The following is a 24,442-nucleotide window of genomic DNA, read 5'->3' as shown; positions in this document are numbered from 1 at the left end:
AGAGGAACACGGGGTCGAGTGTCTGAAGGACTCTCAGGCTCTCTACATGTGCTTTCTCCAGCAGCCGTTTATTAACCACAGTGTTTAAGAGAGCTGAAGCTCTTAGCTTTACGATGATGACTTTTGAACTTCTTCTTTGACAAACTCAACTGCTTCTGGAACACGAACAGAGGGTTCCAGGTCATGAGCCTTTCCCGTCAGAGAGGAAAGGGCCCCATGGGGACACCCGGCTGCAGAGATAGGCCAGCTCTCTGTGGCCGCTCTCCTCTGCTGCTGGCCTCCCGGCACCCCCGTGTCCCCAACTTCCTTGAGCCCGGCTCTGCTCAGCTACCAGGGATGATGGCACTGGCGATGGCAAAGGGAAACAAGTCCTTCCCTCAGGCGGAAGCAGCCCCCACATGTCAGGGCAGAGCGGCCCTGGCTCCTGTTTTACTTACAAACTGTTAGCTTGGCACTTTGTTGGCAAGAACAAGGTTCTTTAAAAAAAATTTTTTTAAGGAAATGGAAAACTACCCCCAGAGGAAGCTGCTGCCACACCAGCAGCCCCGGAGGTGACACTCACCTTCCCACGCTTGTGAACTAGTGCCTGGGCCACTTCCATCTCTTCTCTGTCCCCAGGGCCCTTCCCTGGTGTGAGCCTTGGCTTCCCGTCCTCGTCTTCTGTCAAAAAGTCACTGCTGCTGTCGCCAGGCTCAGTCCTTCCCAGGTCCTTTCTGGTGAACAACTCGGCTGGAAGGCACGGAGGGACGGGCAATTTCAGCTTAGCTTCACCGTCTGCACAGGGCTGAGCAGGGGGTGGCCAGCCAGGGCCCAGGACTCGAAGTGGAACAGACGGAGGCATAGACCAGACAGCCAGGACCCAAATCTGCAGGAAGTGGGGTGGGGGGGGGCAGTCCCACTTACGTGGGTACAGGTCTGTCATGCTGTCCTCACTGTCACTGGCAGCTGCATCGTCCTCGCTGGATGCAGGTTCCCAGAAGGCTTCTCTTGAGTGAGGTGGCCCAGTGCCGTCCATCTGGGCTTCCTTCCTCCTCCTCTTGTGCAGGAGGCAGGCGGGCACATATTCCACACCCTGCTTCTGACACTTTTCATCTGGAAGACAGACCAGCACACTGCCTGGTTCTGTGCCTGCCCCTGTCCTCCAGTGTAGGGCCATGCAGGGGTGGGGCCTTGAGCACTGAACCCCCCAGCCCTTCCCTGGCCTCAGGAGCCCCAGGGAGGGCTGCTGGGCCCTCACGCCGGAGCCACAAGGTCCCATGTAGAGGACTCAGTGAGGCCAGGAGCTCAGCGTGGCAGATCCAGATTGAGCCGAGATGAGGAGCAGGGTGGCACCGACGAGCCTGGCTTCTGAACCCTGCCCTGTGTGGGCATGGCTCCTGTCCATGCAGGCCCCTCAGAGAGGAGGGAGGGGACTGGGCCCCCTAGTCTGATGTCTGCTTCTGCCCTCCTCCAAGGACATATCCTCTGCCTCACCTCTGCCCCACAGGGCCTTGTGGCCACTGGGCTCTGCACCCGGGTCTCCTCTCTGCACTCCAGCCGCTGGTCCTATGAACCACCTACCCCAACATAGGATGAGTCTAGCCTATGGGGAAACCCAGGACCTCCTTCCCGCCCACACCAAGCAGCCCTCAGTCTCTGCACCCGCGTAGGATGCCTGCTTCTCAGCTGTCCACAGCATCCCTCACTACTGTCCTGAGGTGAAGACTGTGCCTCGTTTCTTCCTGGGAGAAACCCCGCCTTCAGAGTTCTCTTCCTTATCCTGTCTCTGTGTCTGTCCCCAAAGCCCCTGGTCAGTCCCAGCACTCCTAAAACCTCTGCCCCTGACCCCTCCACCTGGCTCTTCTCACCCTTCTGGGCTCCTTCGTGGTCAGGCCCAGCCCCATCCCTTCTTCCTTCGCTCCGTGTTGGTGATGTGCACCCTCTGAGCGCTGGCCCGACTTCAATAGCCACCGTCCCCCGACACAGGTTGAAAGGAACATTTCATTTCCTCAGGGGGTCTCTTATCCAGAGGCCACTTTCCAAACCGCCGGTCTTGAGCCAGGAATTGAGGAATCCAGGTGATTTCTGACCTCATTCCCTCACCTACTGATTCTAGCCACAGACAGTTCTGCCTGTCCGCATCTTCCCTACCCACAGTGGTGGTGCCACAGCCCTGCTTCTGTCCTTTCAATGCATCTCCACCTCCCGTGGTCCAGGCCATGGCCTCCAAGACCCCCTGTGGTCGTCTCCACCTCCCTTGCTGACTGACCTCCCCTTGCATGGTGGCATGGAGGCCGTCCTTCAGGAGCTCCGGCAGCCAAGCGTTCTTCTGACCTTGGCTGAATCCCTGCCTCTACGCCCCACGGACAGCCCTCGGCACCCGTCCTTCACAGCACGTAGCAGTCACCAGCCGCCTGCTTCATCCCCACCTCCAGCCCCATGCCTCCCCTGGGCTGGGCCCAGGGCACCACCAGCGGCTGCCAGTGGGTGACTGAGACGCCGCTGCTGCCTTCCAAGGGCGCTTGTCCTGGAGGAGAGAGCAGGCCGTGTCCACCCACGGCTACTTACATTCACACAGGGCTCTCTGGTACCGCTGGCCCTGGGTGTGCCTCAGCACATGCTCTGGGGACTTGTTGATGTGCCGCAGGGTGAGTTTGCAGAACAGCTGGTGCCTGGGGGACAGGGACAGTCATGAGGATCTCAGCCAGCCTGACAGCAGAGGTCTAGGATGGGGCCTGGGCAGCAGGCGGTCCCCTCTGCAGCCGAGGCGGACGAGCACTGGTCCGGCCGGGCTGTGACCTCCCGCGGTTGGCCTGGAACCCAGGCCTGGCCAGCCTCAGCGGCCCGCCCCCGCTCCAGGGATGCGGGAAGACGCGGCGGCCCGGCCGAGCGCGAAGCAGCAGCCCCCAGCGCCCTCTTCCTGTCAGCCCCTGCCCGCAAACAGCGGCGGCTCCACCCAAGTCCTCCCTAGGTATGTGAAACTGGCCCCACTCCGAACCCGAAGGGACAGACCTCGGCCCCACGAGAAGCAAACAGGCCGCGGGGAGGGGCCCGGCCTCCCCCGGCTGTCGGCTGCCGTCGGTACCTCACCACGGTGGGCACGTCCCCTCGGAGCCCGCCCGCAGCGGCCCCGCGCACGTACGGGTTCTTGGTGCTGGGCACGATGTGCGGCTCGAACTCCGCGTAGTCGAAGGCCGGGTTGGCGCGGACCAGCCGCCGGTATTTCTTGCCGCGGGTGTAGACCTCGAGCTCCGGCAGACGGCAGGGCAGCTCGTGGCCGGTGAGGACGCACTTGACCTGCGGGCAGGAGGGCGGGCGAGGCGGTCAGGGGGGCCCGGGCGGCCGCGCGGCGCCGCGCCTCCCCCCGGCCCGCGGACCTTGTGCGCGCCGGGCTCCAGCCGCAGACTCGGGTGCTGGCGCAGGAAGGCGCGCACGGCGGCCGGAGGCTCGCCCATGGTCAGACCCGCAGGCGGGCGCCGCTCGCACCGCGTGGACCGTGCGCGGGGGGCGGGGCTCGGCGGTGCCCCGGAAGCAGATGCCTCGCGGCCCGGAAGTGCCGACGGGCGATGGCGGCGGCCGTGCGGTGGCTGGGGCTGCGGGCGGCGGCGGTGGCGGCGGCGGCGGGGCGGGTGAGCGGCGCGGGCGCGTCGGGCGGGCTGGGGGCCAGCGTCCCGGCTTGGGGAGCTCAGCCTGTGTCCCGGTCTCCGCAGGGCCCGCCCCGCGCGGTCAGGAGGAGCGTCCTTGCGGTCCCCCTGCGCCCAGGTGAGGACTGGCTCGCGGGTGCCCCGGGCGCCCGGGAAGAGCCGCCCCCGCCCCCGCCCCGCCCCCGTCCCCGCTCTGCCCGGGGGCCGCGGCCTTGAGGGGAGCTCGGAGCTGCCCCCTTTCCAGCGCCTGATGGGGTTTGAAGGCGGGAGCCTGGGACCCGCGGCCTGCGGGCTGCGCGTGCACCGACAGCCGGGAGCGGGGCGCCGCGCGAGGGGGAAGGGTGCTCGTCAGCGCGCTGCAGCCTTTTTTTTTTTTTTAAACCTGTCCACAAAGCCCGCGTTGCTGACTTGAGACTCACGCTCCGACAACTAAAATATACTTTCTGAGTACGTTGTTCCAGCTTTAAGTTTATGAGCAGTGGAAAGGAAGGTGTTCGAGCGCCGTGAGCCGTGAGCCGCGATCCCGGGTTTTCACGGTTCTGCCTCTGCGCGGGTGCGTCTTAGTGCAATGTATTGTTGTGCACAATGTCGTGCACAATGTAATACATGTGCACATAGTGCGCAGGGAATTGTTGTGTAAAAGGCGCAGGTGGTTACAGGAGTTACCCGGGGTCACAGCTGGTGGCACAGCAGGACTAAGCCCTAGGCCGTGTTTATTCAGTCAGTAAACATCACCGAGTGTGCAGCGTGTGGCCCCAGTTTAGAAGCTGGGCTGGACGCAGGTGTCACTGGTTGGCTGCTGGCCACAGGCTGTGGCCTGTTTACTGTCTGGCAGTAGTGGTGGCGTCTCCTTGAGGGATTGGCTGCTCCCATTCTATTTGTCAAGGGCTTCTGACCCTGGGCCTGTGGTGTTGAACTTCCCAGGGTTGGCCTGGAGGCCAAGCAGGTGTGGCAGTTCTGCAGCTGAAGCACCTGCCACAGAAGCACAAGAGGACTCCTTCCTCCAGTGGTTCCTGCTTCTCATTCCTGTGACAGCCTTTGGCCTGGGGACATGGCAGGTAAAGCCTGACTTCTAGCTCTGGAGGCTCTGAGCTTTTGCCGTTGCTGCCATCTGCTCGGGTTTGTACTGTTCCCACAGGTCCAGCGTCGAAAGTGGAAGCTGCAGCTGATAGCAGAGCTGGAGTCTCGAGTTATGGCTGAGCCCATCCCTCTGCCAGCAGAGTGAGTGTGCAGCTGCCCACCTGTAACTGGTCTCACTTGGTCAGCAGTGGGGGCCTGGCTTCTGCTTGTAGTCCTGACCCTCACATGGGAGCCCCTAAATCAAGTTACCTTACTGGGCGTCCTGACAAACTTAGAAAAATATCTTTGATCCTGGATTTTACCTTTTTTTTTTTTTTTGAGATGCATTGTACCTGAGGCATCCCCCACAGTGCTGATGGGCCCCCTATAGCAGTGACTCTTACCTGATAGGTGAAGGAGGGCAGAGTGTACCCTCATGTCATGTCTTAACATCAGAGCGTTATCTTGAAAGAGTGCTGGAAATGATTCTACAGCGTCTACCCCTCGTTTCAATGCACTGTCTTGGAGCAACAGTCCACAGAGCTTCCCATTCAGGGGAGCAGACGTGTGTGCTGTATTTGTAATAGTGTGCAGGCCTGGAAGGATTTGAATGTCCTGCCAAAACTTGCTTGGTCTCAGCCTCACTTCTCCCCACTCCCATGTAGCCCAATGGAACTGAAAAATCTGGAGTACAGGCCGGTGAAGGTCAGGGGGCACTTCGACCACTCCAAGGAGCTGTACATGATGCCTCGGACCATGGTGGACCCAGCCAGGGAGGCCCGGGAGGCCGGCCGTCTCTCTTCCTCGCCCGAGAGTGGTGCCTATGTCATTACCCCCTTTCACTGCACTGACCTGGGGTGAGTGGGACATGCAGGGATGAAGCAACCTTGGGGAAATCTAAGAGACCCAGAAGGTTTCAGTTTCCTTAAGAGTTTGGAATTAGTACTTGACTTCGCTAAGCCCATTCATTTCAGCTCTTCCTGAGTCATTCATCTGTGTGAAACTCTGAAGCAAATGAAATCAGCCACCTTGGAGACTGTGTAGTGGCCAACACACTAAATGATCATAGTGCAGTACGAGGTGGGGGCTTGTGTGAGGACTGAGGGAAGGGAAAGGAAAGGAACCAAACCCTCACTTGGGTGGAATCAGGGAAGGGTTCCCAGGTGACCACTTGGGCCACAAATGGAGTCAGGAGGGGAAGGGCAGTCCAGGGAAACCACCTGTCCAGCAAGGGGGCACTGTGAGCTCAGCCAGAGCAATTTCCTGGCTTCGGGTGTGGGAGGGTCTCTGCGACCCCACAGGCAGGTCCAGAAGGCAGCTGCTCTTCAGAGAAGCTGCTATCCGAAACCTGGGTGTTGCAGTGGCTGAGGCACAGGGAAGTGGAGATGGGGGGTGGGCACACCTGCATGAGAAAGGAAGACCTTCCCAGTGGCGTACCTGCAGGCTAGCCTCGTCTTAAACCATCTCAGACACCATCCTTGTTCTCATAGGGATGACCAGTGATAATCTTTATTCAAAGATCCTTTCCCGCCCTGAGAGCATACTTCTATTTATTCCAGAGTCACCATCCTGGTCAACAGAGGGTTTGTCCCCAGGAAGAAAGTGAATCCTGATACACGGCAGAGAGGCCAGGTGAGGAGCCTGAACCTTCCCTTGTAAGCAGGGCTGTCTAGAAACCGCCAGCCCTGAAGAACAGTCTTGGTTTCCTTTGTAGGTTGAGGGAGAAGTGGACCTAGTTGGGATGGTGAGGCTGACAGAAACCAGGAAGCCCTTTGTCCCAGAGAACAACCCAGAAAGGAACCACTGGCATTACCGGGACCTGGAGGCAATGGCCAGGCTCACAGGCGCAGACCCCATCTTCATCGATGCAGACTTCCGTACGTTGTGGGTGGCCTGCCTTTCTTTCAGCCCTGGACATGGCCGTTACTTCCTGCTGTCTGCATTTTAGCGTGTGGGAGGAGTGTCTGGTGGGCACTAAGGAAAGGAGGCCACAGGGTCTAGTTACAGGTCCAAGGCCTCACTGAATTTGACAGCTCTAAAGAGCTCTGGAAGGCCCCATGGAGACAGCTGGCCAAACTGCCCTAGGGATTGTGGACACTAAACCCACCGTCTCTGCAGAGAGCACAGTCCCCGGGGGACCCATTGGAGGGCAAACGCGAGTCACTCTGAGGAATGAACACATGCAGTACATCCTCACCTGGTAAGTCCCTGCCTCTGGCTGTTCCCTCCTCTTCCCCTTCTAAACCCTGACTGCTCATCTCTTCAACCCAACCAAGGTACGGCCTCTGTGCAGCTACATCCTACCTATGGTTTAAGAAATTCCTACGTCGGACTCCTGGTGTATGATCTACTGAAGTAGCTCCGCTCCTCTCCTGAATAATCACTAAGTCACAGATTTTCTAAGCTTTCTTTTTAAAGATTACGTGGGTTAGGTATGAGTGGTATGAATAAATCCATACAGTACACATGCCGTGCCTGCCTTTTCTACCTATGCAACGATCTGATCATAATCAGTGGGTTCAAGTACCATGTACCAATGTGTGGGTGAGCTGCTTGTTCAGAACCATCACCTTGCACCCCCCCACATAGCACGTCTTCTTCCCCCAACTCCCGCCCTGCACCAAATCCAAATCCTGGATTTTAACAACTCTAACTTAAGTAACAAGATCAAGTATATTCAACCCCAAATACCCACTGACACTCTCACTGAAAGAGAACCTTTTATTACTTTTATGTACAGAAAATTCAACAGCGTCCACTTAGCCCAGCTTGGTGGCCAGTTCTTTAGCCTTTGCTTTTTCCAGCTTGGCGATGCGAGCCACTGACTTCGGACCCAGGACATTGCCTCCCCAGTGGCGGCGGATCTGCAAAGACACAGGGGTCAGCATCTGCCGTCGAGGCTCCCACTATGCTAGCTCATGCGGTCTCCTACTGGAGTGCTTAGGAGGGCAGAGTCAGCCAGTCCTCTCACCAATGACTTACCTCATCGTATCTGTCATTGTAATTGGTCCGGATGGCTTCTACCAGCTTAGCCAGAGCTCCCTTGTCTTCCCTAAAAAGGCAGGGGAAAATCTGGGTCATTAGCTTCTCTTCTCAGTTACCTTCCAAAAACCAGGGAGGACTTGCTGACCCAACAAGCCCTTTGCCTCAGATACAGTATGACCACATGGCTGGTTCAGGTGAAGAAATTCGTAACCATCATTGGCAAAGATTTAGACAGACACGCTCCTTTAGAAAAGTATGACGTTTGATCTTTAAGGTAAAATCCTAAAGAAATTAAGGGAACTGGGTGTATGGGGGGGTCCCTGACCTCCACTGGCTGTTGGGAGTTTGGAGCCATCTTGCATACTTACGAGTTAACCTGTGTGAAGGCGACAGTGGTGCAGGTCTTCCTGTGGACCAGACGCCCCAGCCTGGCCTTCCCCTTGATAATGCAGTAAGGAACCCCCATCTTACGACACAGGGCAGGCAGGAAGACAACCAGCTGGAAGACAGAGTTAGCTCTAGAGTGTATTTTGACCGAAACGGTAACTTAAAACCTAACTCTGTAACAACTGCTGAGGATTAAACTCCTGGATTTGCACTTCAAGGTTTAATTCAGTAAGAAATCCACATCATCGTAATGGCTATCACGCGGATCCCTCGTCAGTACCGTCCTCAATAGAAAGCGGTCACCCCACCTTGGCCCAACGTGCCGGACAACATTCAGCTTTAGCCTTCCCGATACCAACATAAAGACCCAATCTAGGCTCGATAGTGGATACTTCGACGTACCTCAATGGGATCCACGTCGTGAGCTATCACTACCAGCTGAGCCTTCTTGTTTTCCACCAAGGTGGTGACAGTGTTAACCCCTAGGACACAGAACCCATTAGCCTGAGCAGTCCGTGGGGGCTGCTAGGTTCACAAAAGCCATCCTACTACTCTGGGCCCGGCTGTGACTCAGGGTTAAAAAGCTCGATTTTACTCTTCACAGAGATTCCAGGTGAAGAAATTCCTGCATCATTGTCAACAGCCGGCCCCACCACTCACCCCTGGAGAAGGGGCCCACTCACCAGCTCGAAGGACAGGCGGCCTCTTAGTGGGGACATCCCCTTTGCCGGCAGCTTTCTTCTCGGCCCGGGCCAACAGCCTCTGCTTCTTCTCTTGCTTGGTCTCTGGTCTGTACTTGTGGGCCAGCTTAAGCAGTTGTGTAGCTGGAAAAGTCACGGTTTAGGCTTGTGTTTTAGGCTCTGGTCTGTGCCACCTGACCTCACGCTAGGCCACTGTCCCCTCACACTGTGTAGTGATCCCTTCAGCGGCACCACCCCCTACCCTCGGGTCCCAGGAACTAGAGATTTCCTACGTTATGATAACCTGACGTACTCGAAAACACCCACCGCCCCCCAAACATCTGCGGGTCCAGCCGGGTCACCACCCCGTTGCCCAGGAAGCCCCCCGTCCAGGAGGTTTTGTCCACAGCAGCTCACCTGTTTGGCGGTCCAAGGCCTGGGTGAACTGGTTAATGGCAGGAGGCACCTTGAGACGTTTATACAGGATGGCCCTCTGGCGCTGCAGCCGGATGTAGCGCGGCCACTTGACAAAGCGGGTGAGGTCCCTCTTGGGCTGGATGTCCTGTCCTGAGGGGAGGGCAACACGGTCGGCGCGGCTCAAGCTCCGGCGGCGCTGCCGGTAGGGCCCCCGAGGGTGCGGGTGCATCAGCGATCTTGGTGGTTTCAAGCGTCATCACCAACTCTCGGATAGCAAATATTCCTTCACATCACCTGCACGCACACCGGGAGCGCCCCCGCCCCGCCCCGCCCCCGCCCTCCAGGCGGCCGCCTCCCGCCCCGGCCGCACTCACCGATGCCGAAGTTCTTGGGCCTCTTCTCGAACAGGGGGTTGACCACCTTCTTGGCCTCCTGCTTCTTCACCACGGCAGGGGCCGGGGCCACCTTCTTCCCCTTCGCCTTCTTCCCTTTCGGCTGGGCGAGAAGGGAGGGACCCAGTCAGCCCCGGCCCGCGCCTCGCCGTGCGGGGCCCCGCGCAGGCTGCCAGCCGTCAGGCGCTCAACACCTCGACGTGAGCCCGGCAGCCGCGGCCGCCCCGGACTCGGAACCGCGCGCGCCCGAGGAGCCCCGCATTGCGGCGCTGCGCTCCCCGCCCGGGCCCTCGCCCCGCACTCCCGGGGGCAGCACTGGGGTTACACACGGCCCAGCGCCTCCCTGCCAGGCCCCGGGGGGCTCCCCTAGCGCCCGGCGGTGGAGGGACCCCCGCACGGCCACGCCCCGAGGAGGATGGCGGCGGATAGAAGCCGGACTCGACGCCGGCACGACGAAAGCCGACATCACTCACCATCTTGGCTTGCCGGAGAAGAGAGAAAGAAAAGGGAATTGTGGGCAATATGTAGGCGACCTTGGAGATCGCGAGAACTGGAGCCCGCGCGGGATTTCGGATTTAAAGCGACAGGACCGCTCTCGCCCACCCACTCACCCCGCCCCCGCAGGAGGCGGTGCCTAGCGCGGTAGCCGCGGCAGGTCTGAGCGGGCGGGAAGCCGGGACGGGACTTCCGGGGAGGGGCGCGCGCTCGTCCGCCTGCCGCCTGCCGCCTGCGTCCCGCCTCCCGCCTCCCGCCTCCCGCCTGCGTCCCGCCGGGTCGCCCCGGGCTCCGCGGAGTAGGTGGGCCGTCGGCGCGTCGGGGCGGGGTCGCCGTCTCTTCCCCGGTGTGACCCTCCCTGCCCCGCTGCCAGGTGGCTCCCAGGCCGCGAGCTGGGTGGGTCGGGGGCGCGGGCGCGGGGTCACCTGTGCGGAGCGAGCGGGCCCCGGGGCGGCGCGGGGGGCGTCTGCGGGCCTCCGGCCGACGCTCGCTGGCCCAGCGCGCCGGCCCGTCCGTGTGCCCAGGGCCGCACGTGTGCTGGCCGGGACGGGGCTCCCCGAGGCCGAGGCTCTGCTGAGGCGGGGGCACGGAGGGCGGCGGCCGGGGGTGGCTCCGCTCACGCCGGACCCCGGCCCGCAGGTGCCGCCCGAGGCCCGGCCATGGCCCAGCAGAGAGCCCTGCCGCAGAGCAAGGAGACGCTGCTGCAGTCCTACAACAAGCGGCTCAAGGACGATGTCAAGTCCATCATGGACAACTTCACCGAGATCATCAAGACCGCCAAGGTAGGGCGGGTGGGCCGGCTCCTGCCCTTCCGAGACAGGAGACAGGGGCGGGGATGGGATGGGGTGAGGCTGCGAGCCGGTGGTGCGGAGCAGCAGTGAGCGACGCGGCCAGGCCTTGTTCCCCCCACCCCAAGGCAACGGGTCACCCGGTGACCGAACCAGCCGGTCGGTTACCCGCTGCGGTGAGGTGGCCAGGCTTCCATGGGCCGCACCACCTACCAGCAGCATGGATCTGGGGGGAGTGGACTCCGTGCCTTGGTTTCCCTGCATCCTAAGGCCCTTCTGGTGACTGGGTGACTTTGTGTAAAGTGGTTACGTGCGGCCTGATGCGGGCCAAGGCGCCTTTTGCCCAAGTGCCATCAGGGAGAAAAGCTGGGAAGGCCCCTCCAGGTGTCTGGGTGGGGTCGGGCAAACCTGCGGGGCTGCGCTGCACCAGGTGCGGGTGGATCTTGAGCCGCGGTAGACCTCAGAAGGCCGGGTAGCACCGTGATGAGGAAAGCTAGCCTGCATTAAGCATGTGTTCATTGAGCTCTGTCGTGAGGGCTATGGCTGGCGTATATTATGCGTTTAACCTTCACAAGAGCTCTGTGGGACAGGCACTTCTTGTCTCCGTGTTTAAAAGTGGAAACTGAGGCTCAGACTTAGTAATTTGCCGAGGTCATTCTGCGAATAGCCAGCAGAGCCAGGATTTGAACCCAGGAAGTCCAACTCCTCACTTTAAAGTGCCCTGCCCCCAGCCCGGCCTGGCAAGGCCCCCTGTGGAAGCCCTGTCCCCATGGACGGGCTGGATGGAGCCTGAATAGCCTGCACTTTGGACGAGACAGGCCAGGCAGTGCTTCTGATTCCTCCGTTTACTGTCGGAAATGCCTTGAGTGCACCCTCTGTGCTGTCCCTAACTCAGGTTTGCACCCTGGAAACCCGGGATGGCACTCCAGGCTTCTGCGACAAACCCGTGAGATAGGTAATGACAGTCAAGCGCTGACCGTGGTGCCCAGCACCCTGGAGGCACTCGATAGATGGTTGCTTAAAAGAGATACGACGAGCCTTCACACGTTCAGTAATTTATCGAGCATCTGAGTTAGTGACCTGGTTTTATACTGAACAGGGCTCTAAAAGAGACCTAGACCTCCTTGGCTGTGGCACCGCAGTCAGGGTACATGGACACCCATCTTCCTGGTGAAGGTGCCCCTTAGCTCCTAAGAACAGAACTAGAAGGCATGAGGCTGAAGGCTGTCCAAGGTCTGGCCAACAGGGCCTGGCAGAGAAGGCGAAGGGGATGAGAGGCAGCGGGTGTGGGTGTGCTGCAGCCGTCCAGTGACCCGCGAGCTGGGGCACCTGCCAATTCTGGGCTTTTTTGTTCGCCCTTCAGATCGAGGACGAGACACAAGTGTCGAGAGCCACTCAGGGCGAGCAGGATAATTACGAGATGCATGTTCGAGCTGCCAACATCGTGAGTCACTAGGTGGGGGGCACAGCCCCAGCTGTGCAAGCCTCATGGTCCCACTGGGGCTTCCTGGGTGGGGGGCAAACTACTTCTCAGGAGACTCCTCCCAGGCGGGGGGCTGCCTGGCAGCTGTGCAAGGGGTGGCAGACTGTCGCTGCATCCATCACGGAGAGTGCTGTGCACTGGTTGGAAAGAGGTTGATCCTGTCTCGCTGACGAGAAGGCTCCTGGAGATTCATTGTGAGAACAAAAGCACATTGCCGAACAAAACACGATGTGGGGTTTAATCCGTTCTGAGGTCACAGAACAGGCACGTCAGCCAAATGTTGCCATAGATTAATGCCCACGGGTGAAGATGCATAGGAGAAGCCCCGGAGATATCCTGCCCACCTGGCTTGCACACTGCCCCCAGGAAGTGCAGGGGCAGGAGTTCAGCAGGACAGTAGTTTTATCTTGGGGTTTGAGGCTTTGAGAAGCAGGCCATGTACCTGCATAACCTGGAATGGGAGGTCAGCGCCTCGTGGAGCAGCAGCCAGTGTGAGGGGAGGGACTGGGGAGCGTGTCATGCCGTCAGGGCGGTGCCATGGACCCTGTCCCCCGTGGCTCACTTTCAGTTCTTATTTCCTACAATGACCCCGTCATCGCTGTAGTCCCACTTTACAGACAAGGAAATGGAGGCAGGGCCGCTGTGGCTCCCCACCCACGTCTGCCCTGGTTCTGATGGCCGCAGGTCCGAGCCGGTGAGTCCCTGATGAAGCTGGTGTCTGACCTCAAGCAGTTCCTCATCCTCAATGACTTCCCATCGGTGAATGAGGCCATCGACCAGCGCAACCAGCAGCTGCGAGCCCTGCAGGAGGAATGTGACCGGAAGCTCATCGCCCTGCGGGACGAGATCTCCATCGACCTGTACGAGCTGGAGGAGGAGTATTACTCGTCCAGGTACAGATAGGGCTGGATCCTGCGCAGAGCACACCTGTGGGCCCGGGCCCGGCCTGCAGCCCCGAAGGCCCTGTTTTTGCAAACCCTTCCTGGTCGTGGCAGCACAGACGCCTGCTCTGGTTTCAGAGCAGAGCTCGTGGTCAGAGTGATTGATGGACAATTTACACCGACTACCAGGCCCGGGGCAGCAGGATGAAAATCACAGAACTTCAGGGGATGGGTGGGCTGAGCCCAAGAAGGGAGCGCAGAGCCAGCATCCCTCCCTGCTGGGGCTGCTGACTGTCTCACTCAGGGCCTGTGTGCTTTTCTTAGCTTTTTATCAAGATTTAAACATTCCAGCCAGGCCTGGGCTAGCTTCTCTTGGCAGCCCGGGTTCGTGTCCAGGATATGCAGGACACTAGTTGTTGCCTAGGGATGTAGTTCCAACTGGGTATCACCAAACCTTCAGTGTATGTCAGGGCCCACATTGCAGCGGTGGGGGCAAGGGGGATCCAGAGCAGAGGATGGCTTCGAAAGCTGGGCCTGGAGTGCCTGCACTACTGAGTTCCTGTTCAGCTCAGCCTGGTTCGCAAACCAGAGCCTTCCTACACACTAGGCCCACGCCGGGCCCCAGGGGTAGCGGGCAAGACCTGTCTCCCCAGCCTATGTGCACCACTTTGAATCCTGAAACTGGAGTTGTATGATCTCAAGGAGTCCAGAGGAATCAGAGTCCAGGTGTGATTTATGTGCGGGAACAGGCTGGAGACCAGAAGGCCTTGCACCTCTGTCCCCAAGTCAAGTCTCAATTCACACAGAGTCAGTGGCCCGCGTGCCCTTGCCCAGACAAACCTGTTCCTCCTGTGGTGGCTTTCAGATGCTCCTTTCTGCCCCACGGAGACCAGCTGCCCCAGGCTGGTCTGTGGTCTGGGCCTTGGTTTCCCTGCCCTGTACTCAATACCAGCCCTCACTGTCCCTGGCTATCTTGGCCTCTGTGGGAAGGGACAGTGCCACTTTCCAACTGGAGTGGTTCTAGACTTTTCAGAAATTCTGGGGCCACCCTTGGTGCCTGGTGCCTATCAGCTCAGTAGACATGCAGAAGCACCTCATGCACACCAGGCCTTCAGAGAAGGGCCCTGGGTGGGTCCCTGGGGGTGGGGGTTGGGGGGTGTCTGTGTCGCCGGGGACATGGCTCACAGCCCCACTGCATTTTGCAGAGTACCCTCACGTCCCTGTGTTTGTTTCCTGCTGCCTCCGGGGCTGGGCTTGTGTACTAAGTGGTTACGGACAACATTTCAGCCCTGCCTCTTGACGTTGTGGCCTGGGTTAGGGGTGGCCTGAGGGACCTGCCCAAAGTCACTTGGACAGGACTGCAGGGAACCCAGGGGCCCAAGTGCCAGGCTTCCCACGTCCTGCCCTGTCGGTCTCTGGTTCATTCAAAGGGGTTCCTTGCTGCCCCTGGTGCCTTGGGAGGCTGAGTTCCTCCCTCATGGTAAAGACCTGTGTAAGGCCAGGGCTCAGCTGAGTCACAGCTGGCAGGCTGTGTGCTCCTCCGTGAAAGCCCCCGACACAGACTGCCATGCCCTGCATGCCCGTGTCCACGCTCGCCTGCTCTCTGCTCACGACTTGCTCTTTCTCTGCCTCTTGCCCTCTGCTCTCCTTGGGATGCCACTCTGGGCCCAAAGTGCTGAGGGCAGGAGCAAAGGAGGGAGTGAGGGGTGGGGTAGGATGAGGGGCAGGTCAGATAGGTGTGGGACCTCTGTGCTCTAGCCACCCCTTGATGGCCCTAGTGAGCCACGCCCCTCACCTGCATCCTCACCCAGGTTCCTCCCATGCCCAGGGAGGCCAACACTGCCGACCCCATGTTAGAGGTGGGGAGACTGAGTTCCAGGGGCCTCTGAGCCTGCTGGAGGCCACACAGCTGGTCCAGTGGTGCAGAAGGGAATGCCAGGGCTTCTGGTTCTGTGACCCCATTCAGGCAGAGTCCCTGCTGGCCAGTGAATCCAAAAAGAAGACCGGGTCTGCTCTCGGGATCCTTGCGAAATATAGTGACTGTGGAGAGACCCTAGTGAGCTCTGGACACGTGTCCGGGGCCTGCAAGAGCATCTGGAGCCGGGGTGGGAGGTGGCGGCTCGGTGGGCTCAGCCCTGTGGCCCCCAGTGGGGGAGTACTCCTGGCTGGTCAGCAGGAGGAGACCGCTGGGAGGGTCACACAGCCTGCTGGTGGCTGGTCCTGGAAGGGCCTCCCCTTGAGGACCCTGGACCCTGAAACAAGGGCAGCCCCACCTACCCACCCGCAGCCAGGCCAACCCAGAGGAGGGGAAGGCAAGTTTGGGGTGTGGTCTGTTTCCTTAACTCTGCTTCTATCTTGCTTCCCCTGCCCCTGCCCCCGCCCTGCCTGCTCCTGTCTCTCCCTGGGTTTCTGGTGGTGGAAAAGCTCAAGTCTTTGCGAAGCTAATGACCTGCCTCTGTGCGAAGCGTACTGGAGGCTGGACCCGGACACAGACTCTGCGGATGGCCTCTCGGCCCCCGTGCTGGCGTCCCCGGAGCCCAGCGCTGGCCCCCTGCAGGCTGCAGCCCCTGTCCACTCCCATGCCAGTGGCCCCGGGCCCACGGAGCACGCCTGAGCCTCCCAGGGCTCCCCTCCCCATGCCCCTAGGTTCTTAGGAAGGCTGGTGACCCCTTTAGCCTTGCCTTCCCTTGGGGAGCTGTGGTGGCCTGCCTCCTTGGGGACTTTAGCCCAGGGACAAAGGATGAGTCCCCCCAGGGCCGTTGCCAAGGTGGCCCACCACCCTGAGTGGTCACCTCTGTTCACAGCTCTCCTGGCCTGCTGGGCAGAAGCTTCCCGGCCAGTGTGTCCTGGGAGGCCCTAGTAGTGGGGCAGGAGGATGTCCTGCTGTTTTAAAAGCTGCAGTTGGTGCTCTGAGTGGACAGTATTAGCCAACTCCAGACTCCCTGTCTAGGGCAGGCCTCCCATGCAAAGCCCCACCTGCTGCCTTGTCCCAAGGGTCCCTACACAAGCGGACTGTCCCTGTGGGGGCTGTGACAGGGAGAGGGATGCTGCCCTTCTCACAGAAGCTAGGACAGGGACCTTCTAATTCTGCCGTATATGTTCTGGTACCTTTGTGATGAGACCGTTGAATAAAAGCAGCACTGCCCTTTTGTGTTGGTTGGCTCTTTCTTCCTAGTCCTGGGTCTCTTGGACCACCCTTGATTTCCTAGTGACTGTCGGGAGAGCAGCTTTCAGGCTCAGCCTGGACAGCCTTGGGCTCCAGGGAAGCCTGCCCCCCCCGTAGGGGCTCTGGGTGAGCAGGGACTTGGCCAGTTTGGGGTTGTGGCTGCATTGCCATTGCCTAGAACTGCCTGGGACTTAGGTCTTGAATATCTGGCAAGTGAAAAACGGCTGCCTCTCCTTCACATTAAAAGATCCAGGTGCCTGTACCTGTGGTCCCAGCGAGCCCTCACTGCCCCTGGAGTCCCCTGCACTGTTGGGAGGAGTGGCCACAGGCTGGGAAGGGCTTGAAGTGTTGTGTCCGCAGTCACCCAGCTGGGAGATGAAGCAGCAGAAGTCAGGACTCGACCTATAGGGGGTGCTAGGCCAGGTGCTGCGGTGCCAACACCAGCAGAACTGGGACTTCAACCCTGTGCCATCACTGGCATGCCTTCTCTCAGTGGCTATGTGGGGGAGGGGGGGCCAGCCCACAATCCAGCCTCAAGGGCAGGGAGGGACACAAGCTGAGTTATGCTGGGTCCCACAGATCCCCCACCCCCTACAGCCAGGCAGAGGCATCCCACAGGTGGGAACATGGAGCCCGGCCCTGGCTCTGGTTTTCTGGGGCGGCCTGGGGAAGTTGTTTTTCCGTCGAGAAAACAGGTGATCTCTTTCCGACAAACCTTAATTGCTAACAAATTAAAAGGAAGTGCAACCAGTGGAAGCCCTTGTGAGGAAAAGTCTGGAAGGACTGGACCAAACCTGATGGGGTTTCTACTGTTTTCAATTTCTAAACACCTGAGGGGCAAGATCTCTGGACCATCGGTGTGACGCTCTCCTGGGCTCGGGATACTGTTCCCATTGGAAAATGAAATGGTTTTCCTCATCCTAAAGCAAGGTAGCTCTTTGCACCTCCTCCTCTCCAGCCCATGTCCCTGGAAGCAGAACCTACTGGACTCACGGACCATTTTCAACTCTTCCTTGAGCCTGCTTCCGGCAGGTTTGGTCTCCAGGACTCTGGCCGAGCTACACGTATTAAGGTACCCAGTGGCCTCCATGTCGCTAAACCATGAGTGGTCCTCAGTCATACCCTTTGTATCCCAAGTGTTTTATTCTGAGACCATCCAAACCCCTGGCGAAGGCATAAAGGTTGCATAAAGAACACCCACAGAGACACTTTTCTGGATTCATCTTTTGCATCTTTACTTGCTCTCACTTCTAAAAACCACCTGAACGTCAGCCGCATGCCTCATAACACCTCACCTCTAAATACCTGCCAGCTTGTGTAAGAAGACCAACCTTCTTCATGGCCCGATGTCAGCATCAGGCCCAAAATGACCAATTGCTCCATAATATTCTCTAGGATCATGACACATTCTAACTTACCCAGTTCTCCAGCTGTTTTCTTTTATACTTATTTTTATTTTGCATTGCATTTGCTTATTATTTCTTATAGTCTCTTGAAATTTAGAACAGGATCAAGGTGGTGGTCTGGGCTAGATCTAGAGTTAGTCCCAGATATACTTTTGGGGTTTTATTTTTATTTAAAAATAAAATTTTATTTTATTTTATAAAAAGATTTATTCACTCATTTTAGAGAGAGGGGGAGAGAGAGAGAGACTGCATGAGCAGGGGGAGGGGCAGAGAGAGGAAGCTGATTTCTCCCTGAGCAGGTACCTGATGTGGGATTAGGTCTTCAGACCCCGAGATCATGATCTGAGCCGAAACTAAAAATCAGACGCCCCCTGCATATACTTTTAAGGGAGAGCCAACAGGATTTGCTCAAGGACTAGATGTGGGGAATGAGAGGAGGAGGCAAGGTGGCTTCCAGGTCTGACCTGTGTGCCTCCAAGCATATGGCGGCCTTAACTGACACATGGGAGGCAGTGGCAGGAGGCCCGGTGTGTGTGTGTGTGTGTGGGGGGGGGGGGGGCAGACCTCTCTTCTCTACATACCCACGGAGATGCGTGGAGTTCGGGGGAATCATCAGCACCAGGTCACAGGCCCTGAAGGGGGTCACCGCACTGAGTTGACAGAAAAAGCAAGTGAGGCTCAAAGAAGAGAGACGGGGGAAGGAGGAAGGCCTGTCCTTTGGGGTCCCTGGAGTCCTCTGGGAACAGGATTTCAGGGAGGAGGTAGGATCAGCTGGTTAGACCCTCCAGGCAACTCTCACAGAAGAGAGGACTTAATACGGGCCGGGCCGGGCCGCCGGGCCCTACTCCACTTTTCCCTCCCTGCGGCAGTTCTGCGGGCACGTGTCACCCCGTCAGCAAAGGCCTCCCTGGAGGTGGTGACGCAGGACGGGGAAGCCTGCCTTGCGGTGCGGGCCAGAGTCGCCCCGAAAGAGGGCCCAAGAGGGCCCGGCGTTGCTGTACCTTCCCGCATGCATCGCGGTCCCTCGGCGCCCCTGGCTTTGACGGTTGGAACTGACAGAGCCGGAGAGGGCGCGCTCTGGCCCAGGGGTTTGCTCCAGAGGTCGGGCTGGGGCTGGGGCGCTGGAACCGTGCGGGAAGACGGGGGCCACCGTCTCCTCCAAGCGCCACCCCACAGCGGAGGCTGGGCCGCGCAGCCAAGCCGGTGCTTCAGGCATGACCTCCCAGCAACCCTGTCACCCAGACCGGGCCCCCGTCGCCCTCCACGAACGTCGCGGTCTCCCAGGCGACCCTCGGAAGGCCCCGAAGGCGTCGGAGCCCGTCACCGCCACGCAGCAGGGCGCCGGCGTGCGGGGCCGCCCGACCCTCGGGGCGGCGCGGCGGGGCGGGGCGGGGCGGGGAGGGCGAGGGCAGCGCCGGGGCACGGGCGGGTCCCGGTCCCTCCCGGCACCTCCCACCCTTCCCCCTGCGCACTGTCCGACTCGCCCTGGCCGTGCCGCGCTCCGCTGACGACACCCGCGCGGTCCCCTACGCGCCGACACGCCCTCGCCAGATTCCGCGGGACCCGAGCCCCCGGAAGCGCAGCCGGTCGTCCCGAGCGCCGACTGCGTACGCGGCACCGCGCCGGGCGCGGCGGGCAGGGGCGGGACCCCCGCTCCGTCCCACAACGCTTTGCGCCTGGCCCGCGCGCCTCTTCCGGCGGAGCCAGGCCGGACTAGTCGAGCACCACGCGCCGGCGGCTCGGCGCTCGGCCGGCGGCGCCTGCGCACGTGCGTCTTCCCGCGCGGCCGGAGGGGCGAGGGCGGCGCGGTCCCTGGTCGCGTCTCCGGACCCGCCGGCATGTCTTCGCTGCTCGCCAAGGACGCCTACCTGCAGGGCCTGGCCAGGAAGATCTGCTCCCAGCCCAGCCTGGAGCCGCAGAAGCGCACGTCCGGTAACGCGCAGCCCGCGGTCGCGGTCGGGCCTGGGAGGGCTTCGGGGGGCGGGCGCTACCCCGGCTGCGGCGCCCGGACGCCCCCCCCCGCCCCCGCAGCCTCCTGCTTGGGAGCACCTACGAGGGACGGAGAGAGTCGCCGCGGACTGCTCCCCGGCCGGCAGCGCCTGCGGGCTCGAGGAGGGGACCCCGTGGAGCGGGCAGCGGGGGGAGCGGCGGGGAACGCGGTGCCTCCTGCCGGGGACGCGGGTGCTTGCGGGGCAGGGAGCCCGGGAGGCCGGCCCGCGAGCAGGTGGGACGGAAGCGGCCCCCGGGGCTGGGACGTGTGGGTGCCGCCTGGGCGGGAGGGGGCGCGGGGGCAGCGGCGGGAGAGGACGGACTCCTGTTTTCACGCAAAAAGCGGACGTAATCCTTAGACGGAGTTCAAAAATTGAGCGAGTTATTTAAGCAATTGGTAATCATTTAGGTTTGTATTTTTCCTACAAGCGTATTTTACGTTTGAAAACGTCTTTTGTGTGCTCGTTTGCCTCCTTAAACATAAATGTTACTTAACCTGTTAGAACGAAAGCTGGTGTCATTCTTTTTTTACGGGCGCACAGCACTTTGCCAGGTAGCAGTGCCTTACGCTGCTCTTGTAGGTGGGTATTTAGGTTTTCTTGGGTTTGCCTAGTTTTTCCCTCAGAAAACGTTGTAATAAAAATACCTGAGGCCACGGCTTCATGCACACCACGGATGGATTCTCACAAGCAGACTGCTGGGTCATGTGGATGTTGATTTTTCAGGGTTTTGATATGTGTGGCCAGTCTTCTAGGGTTTGTGGGTCTGAGCTCTATGGATACGGGTCTCTGGGTCCTCCTTCCTGATTCATTCTCAGCCTATTCTGGGGATTTGAGCTTTTACAAGATTTTCTTTTTTTTTTTTGGCCAGTTAAATGGGTCACAAAACTTGGGACAGCAGCTCTTTCTAATTTTGTATTTCAGCCAGTAAAGCTCGAAGCTCTGAAGCTGCTGGGCCTCCCAAAAAGAAGAGGAAGACGGCGCAGAAGAAATCCCAGAGGCGGGAGGAGAAGGCTGTGGAGCCTAAGTCCCAGGCCCTGGAGAAGTCTCCCCCAGCTTCCAGGGCTGGAAAGCCAGCAGTAGCCAAGGAGGAAGAGGCCTTCAGCTCCACGGGATCCCCAGCAGGTGGGGATGTCGGGCAGGGCCAGCTGAGATCAGGTGAAAATGTGGTCCTCGCGATCATAAGAAAACACTGTGCCAGGCACACTAGGGTAGCTTGAGATTTCCCAGAGAGTGAGCTTTCCAGGGACAGACCCCAGGGGCTCTGAGGGTGGATGGTTCCAGGCCATTTGGCAACTGGGTCTGGTGGGGGGCAAGGTCATGTCCCCCTGAGGACCTGGAGCAGTTTTCCCTGAGGAACCTCACTGCCTGCACATGTCTGAAGGGAATTCGTGAGAGCTGACCTGTGGGGAGATGTAGGGAAACCCAGGTTGCAGAAGTTGGAAGAAATGAGAGATGGGTTTGGTTTGCCCCATAGGAAGTGCCTTGTCATACCGCACGGGGGTGTTCTGTTCTGGAGGCTGTCCTGGGGGCCAGTCCAGCTTGAAGAGGTGGAGTAGAACTTACTGAGGCTGCCCTGCAGGTCTATGAGTGGCCACCTGGTGGTGGTAGTGGTGGGAGGTTCAGGCTTTGAAGCTGGGCCTTAGGAAGAGGGACAGGAGGCAAGGAGGGGGTGTCTTCTCAGCTGTCTATTTTCTTCCTTGTAGATGCCCTGCTTACAGAGCCTGACTCTCTCTTTGCCTTGGAGGTTGTGCGACAGCGGCTACATGAAAAAATTCAGGAGGCCCGGCATCAGGTGACCCGGGAGCCTCTCGGTTGTGGGGAGCAGTGTGGTTTATTAGGGTGGTTTCCCTGCTCTGTTTGGAGAAGGTGCCTTGCTGCTCTCTGTGGGGTTGGTTCCCAGCTCCGCCAGCCATTGTGGGGCTGGTGGGAGAGGCCTCAGCTGCCACTGCCACCCCTATAGTGGGTCCTGCCAGGGCCTTAGCAGCTTTGATCAGCAGGAGATAAGGTATGGTTTGCGGCATCTCACGGGGGCCTGTGTTCCCAGGTTTACCCGCCTTGTATGATCTGTGCTGAGCTGCAGATTCCTTGTGCCCTTGGAGAGAGGCTCAGCCTCCTCTCCCTGGGAAGTGGGAAGCTCCCTTTGCTGAACACCCCACCGGGCAGCCCTTGGGTCCCCAGAAGTGTCATGACAGCCTTGTGAGGTAGGCGAGGGCTGGAGAGAAGACCTCCACGGGGAGCACAGACCTGAACCAGCCTGGGCCTTTTCCGCTAGTGGTGTAGTCCTCCTGGTCAGCCATCACCTGCCTTTTCCCAGGGGATGTCCCCTGAGCCTCTGGCTGTGTGGGGACGGTCCCCTACCTTCTTTGTGTACTGCCATGGGTCAAGCTAGGAGGTCGTTCCCAAGGGGTAGTCCAGGCTCCAAGCCTGGCCTTCCTACACACAGGTCTGGGTCACCTTGGTCCAGGGTTTTCTTGTTTGCCTCCAGAAGAAAAGGCCATCAGTGACAGAGCAGAGGTCAGACATGTCACTAGCAGAACGCTGCTGTGGTCAGCACGGGCACTGAGTCATTCTGACCTGATGCTACATTCCAGTTGGTGGCCTTTGCTAAGCCTGTGCTTTTCATCTACAGAATGATGCAGGATATGTCATCTGTTGGAGCTTTAGGAAGTTACAGTCGCTATGCTTGTAAAGTGTCCTAGGGTATATAAGTCCCTAGGAACTGAAAGCTGTGGTTCTTATTCGTGGGTCCTTTGCATTCTGGGCAGTAGATGATTTCACAGGCGAGCACTGAAGTCAGTGGGCACTGTGTCCTGCACAGCAATCTCCTACCTGCTTTTCTGCCCTGATTCCTCATCCCAGATTCGGGGGCCCCAAGTTGGGAGGACCTTAGGCTTGAGTTCTTCCTTTCTTCCTCTCCAGGGCCGCACCACCGAGCTGTCTCCTGCCGCCTTGGAGAAGAGACGGCGGAGGAAACAGGAGCGGGACAGGAAAAAGAGAAAGCGAAAGGAGCTGAGGGCAAAGGAGAAGGTGGCACAGGCTGCGGAGGTTGCTGAGCTGCCCCATGAGCCCCACGAGCCACCTCCTGAGGAGGCACAGTCAGGGCTGCTCTTCAACAAGGTGTGAGGGGCATGGGGACTCTGGCTTTCCCCTAGCTGGCCATGTGGTTCTAGCCTGTGGTTGCCCATCTGCAAAGTGGAGTGGCAGCAGTGCCTGCCCACAGGGGTGCTCGGGAGCATTCATGGGAAAGGTTCCGAAAAGCTGTAATTCACTGGGGTTGCAACCCTTCTTCCTGAGGTGGAGGTGACTGAGGAGCAAGCCAGCAGCAAGGCCCAGCGCCGGAAGGAGAAGAGGCAGAAGCTGAAGGGGAACCTGACGCCGCTGACGGGCAAGAACTACCGGCAGCTGCTGGAGCGCCTTCAGGCACGGCAGGCTCAGCTGGACGAGCTGCGGGACCAGGACGAAGGGAAGGCCCGGGAGCTCGAGAGTAAGATGAAGTGGACCAACCTGCTGTACAAGGCCGAGGGCGTGCGCATCCGAGACAATGAGCACCTGCTGCAGGAGGCCCTGAAGCGCAAGGAGAAGCGGCGCGCCCAGCGCAAGCGCAAGTGGGAGAAGCGCACCGCCCACGTGGTCGAGAAGATGCAGCGGCGGCAGGATAAGCGGCGGCAGAACCTGCGCAAGAAAAAGGCGGCCCGGGCAGAGCAGCGCCTGGAGAAGGCCCACAGGAAGGGCCGCATCCTTCCCCAGGACCTGGAGCGGGCTGGCCTGGCGTGAGGGCCTGCAGCCCGGGTACCCAGACCACGCCCCTGACCTGGGACTGCCCTCCCACATCCTGGGACACTGAGCAGGAGCTCCTGGCCAGCAGGAGGCTCCGTGGGCTCACCTTGCCAGTGGGTTCTCAGGGCTCAGCTCGTATGTGTCAAAGGAGGAGTGCTGCTGACAATGGAGGCCTGGATCCTCCAGAGCCCAGAAAGCTGTGACTGGGCCCGGGGTCCAGCCTTCTCTTAGGAGTTTGTAAAGCTCCCCGGACGTTTGCAGGGTGAGGGATGAATGGAGGCTGCAAGGGCTCTGGGGGGCATGTCACTGGCCCTTCTTCCCCACCGTGTTGGCATAAGCTGGGAAAGAATGGCCTTTGGAACTGCCCATGTCAGTCCAAAACTCACCTGGAAGGGAGGAAACTCAGAACTGCTGTACCCTGAGGCAGAGGTGGAATGGGCCTCGGGACTGGCAGAGGGTGGAGCTGACCTTGGCTGAGACTGGGAGGGAATCATCCTGAGCTGACTTGTAAGAGGAGCAAGAATTAGAGCTTAAGGGTAAACATGTGCATGAAAAATGTTCAGGTGCCTGCTGGGTTGGGGGTGGGGGGTGCCTGAGGGACTTAGTTAAGTGGGCCTGACTCCTGATTTTGGCTCAGGTCCTAATCTCAGGATCCTCAGATTGAGCCCCATGTCTGGCTCTATCCTCAGTTTGGAATCTGTTTGAAATTCTTTTACTCTCCTTCTTGCTTTTCCTGCTCTTGCTGTCTCTCATTTTAAAATAAATACATTTTCTGGGAGGGGGAAGTTGTCTTCTGGAAGATGGGCACAGTATACAGGACGCTGGGAGGAAGGGAGAGGTGGGGTGGGTGGGAGGGTGTCAGTCCAGGAGAAGGCAGGAGATGAGGAGGGATAGAAGCTAGGACTCAGCGAG

The 24,442-nt window shown here is 59.4% G+C and overlaps 5 protein-coding genes and 4 non-coding genes across 16 annotated transcripts; 3 read left to right on the top strand and 6 right to left on the bottom strand.

Moving 5' to 3' along the window:
* Positions 1–49: 49 nt before the first annotated feature.
* Positions 50–3,512, bottom strand: SURF2 (surfeit 2). Of its 2 annotated transcripts, none has more exons than XM_035720316.2 (6): positions 3,357–3,512; positions 3,065–3,276; positions 2,548–2,651; positions 904–1,092; positions 563–729; positions 50–155 (listed from the first exon to the last, which is right to left on the bottom strand). In XM_035720316.2, exons 1-6 carry the CDS (start codon positions 3,432–3,434, stop codon positions 72–74), a joined length of 834 nt encoding a protein of 277 aa, XP_035576209.1. In that variant the 5' UTR covers positions 3,435–3,512; the 3' UTR covers positions 50–71. The 2 variants fall into 2 exon arrangements, with proteins under 2 accessions (XP_035576209.1, XP_025331496.1); XM_025475711.3 differs by having other exon boundaries at positions 3,122–3,276.
* A 5-nt stretch (positions 3,513–3,517) lies between these two features.
* Positions 3,518–7,147, top strand: LOC112677411 (surfeit locus protein 1). 2 transcript variants are annotated; one of them, XM_049114927.1, is made up of 9 exons: positions 3,518–3,608; positions 3,690–3,741; positions 4,548–4,681; positions 4,762–4,844; positions 5,348–5,539; positions 6,242–6,314; positions 6,397–6,559; positions 6,801–6,882; positions 6,959–7,147. In XM_049114927.1, the coding sequence occupies exons 1-9, from the start codon at positions 3,546–3,548 to the stop codon at positions 7,026–7,028; spliced, it is 912 nt and encodes a 303-aa protein (XP_048970884.1). In that variant the 5' UTR covers positions 3,518–3,545; the 3' UTR covers positions 7,029–7,147. The 2 variants fall into 2 exon arrangements, with proteins under 2 accessions (XP_048970884.1, XP_035576210.1); XM_035720317.2 differs by lacking the exons at positions 3,518–3,608; positions 3,690–3,741 and adding an exon at positions 4,052–4,176.
* Positions 7,148–7,389: 242 nt separating this feature from the next.
* On the bottom strand, positions 7,390–10,107 carry RPL7A (ribosomal protein L7a). The gene is made up of 8 exons (XM_025475710.3): positions 10,017–10,107; positions 9,526–9,646; positions 9,152–9,301; positions 8,738–8,878; positions 8,457–8,536; positions 8,036–8,166; positions 7,665–7,734; positions 7,390–7,546 (listed from the first exon to the last, which is right to left on the bottom strand). The coding sequence occupies exons 1-8, from the start codon at positions 10,017–10,019 to the stop codon at positions 7,442–7,444; spliced, it is 801 nt and encodes a 266-aa protein (XP_025331495.1). The 5' UTR covers positions 10,020–10,107; the 3' UTR covers positions 7,390–7,441.
* LOC112677744 (small nucleolar RNA SNORD36) lies at positions 7,824–7,890 on the bottom strand. Its single transcript, XR_003147177.1, has one exon. It is a non-coding gene; the product is annotated as a small nucleolar RNA SNORD36 (small nucleolar RNA).
* On the bottom strand, positions 8,236–8,305 carry LOC112677743 (small nucleolar RNA SNORD36). Its single transcript, XR_003147176.1, has one exon. It is a non-coding gene; the product is annotated as a small nucleolar RNA SNORD36 (small nucleolar RNA).
* On the bottom strand, positions 8,620–8,693 carry LOC112677742 (small nucleolar RNA SNORD36). The gene has a single exon (XR_003147175.1). It is a non-coding gene; the product is annotated as a small nucleolar RNA SNORD36 (small nucleolar RNA).
* Positions 9,376–9,450, bottom strand: LOC112677745 (small nucleolar RNA SNORD24). The gene has a single exon (XR_003147178.1). It is a non-coding gene; the product is annotated as a small nucleolar RNA SNORD24 (small nucleolar RNA).
* A 66-nt stretch (positions 10,108–10,173) lies between the features above and the next one.
* On the top strand, positions 10,174–16,339 carry MED22 (mediator complex subunit 22). 5 transcript variants are annotated; one of them, XM_035720318.2, is made up of 5 exons: positions 10,174–10,198; positions 10,678–10,820; positions 12,190–12,270; positions 12,994–13,202; positions 15,615–16,339. In XM_035720318.2, the coding sequence occupies exons 2-5, from the start codon at positions 10,698–10,700 to the stop codon at positions 15,802–15,804; spliced, it is 603 nt and encodes a 200-aa protein (XP_035576211.1). In that variant the 5' UTR covers positions 10,174–10,198; positions 10,678–10,697; the 3' UTR covers positions 15,805–16,339. The 5 variants fall into 5 exon arrangements, with proteins under 5 accessions (XP_035576211.1, XP_025331502.1, XP_025331500.1 ...); XM_025475717.2 differs by lacking the exon at positions 10,174–10,198 and adding an exon at positions 10,209–10,340; XM_025475715.3 differs by lacking the exon at positions 10,174–10,198 and adding an exon at positions 10,243–10,411.
* A 3,101-nt stretch (positions 16,340–19,440) lies between these two features.
* Positions 19,441–24,308, top strand: SURF6 (surfeit 6). 2 transcript variants are annotated; one of them, XM_025475702.3, is made up of 5 exons: positions 19,441–19,694; positions 20,675–20,908; positions 21,457–21,545; positions 22,673–22,870; positions 23,048–24,308. In XM_025475702.3, exons 1-5 carry the CDS (start codon positions 19,601–19,603, stop codon positions 23,525–23,527), a joined length of 1,095 nt encoding a protein of 364 aa, XP_025331487.1. In that variant the 5' UTR covers positions 19,441–19,600; the 3' UTR covers positions 23,528–24,308. The 2 variants fall into 2 exon arrangements, with proteins under 2 accessions (XP_025331487.1, XP_025331488.1); XM_025475703.3 differs by having other exon boundaries at positions 19,451–19,694; positions 20,675–20,875.
* The last annotated feature ends 134 nt before the right edge of the window (positions 24,309–24,442 follow it).

Source organism: Canis lupus, chromosome 9 (genome assembly GCF_003254725.2).
Source record: "Canis lupus dingo isolate Sandy chromosome 9, ASM325472v2, whole genome shotgun sequence".
NCBI lineage: Eukaryota > Metazoa > Chordata > Mammalia > Carnivora > Canidae > Canis > Canis lupus.
The sequence above is the reverse complement of the archived record's forward strand: the minus strand, read 5'-3'. Positions and strand labels throughout refer to the sequence as shown.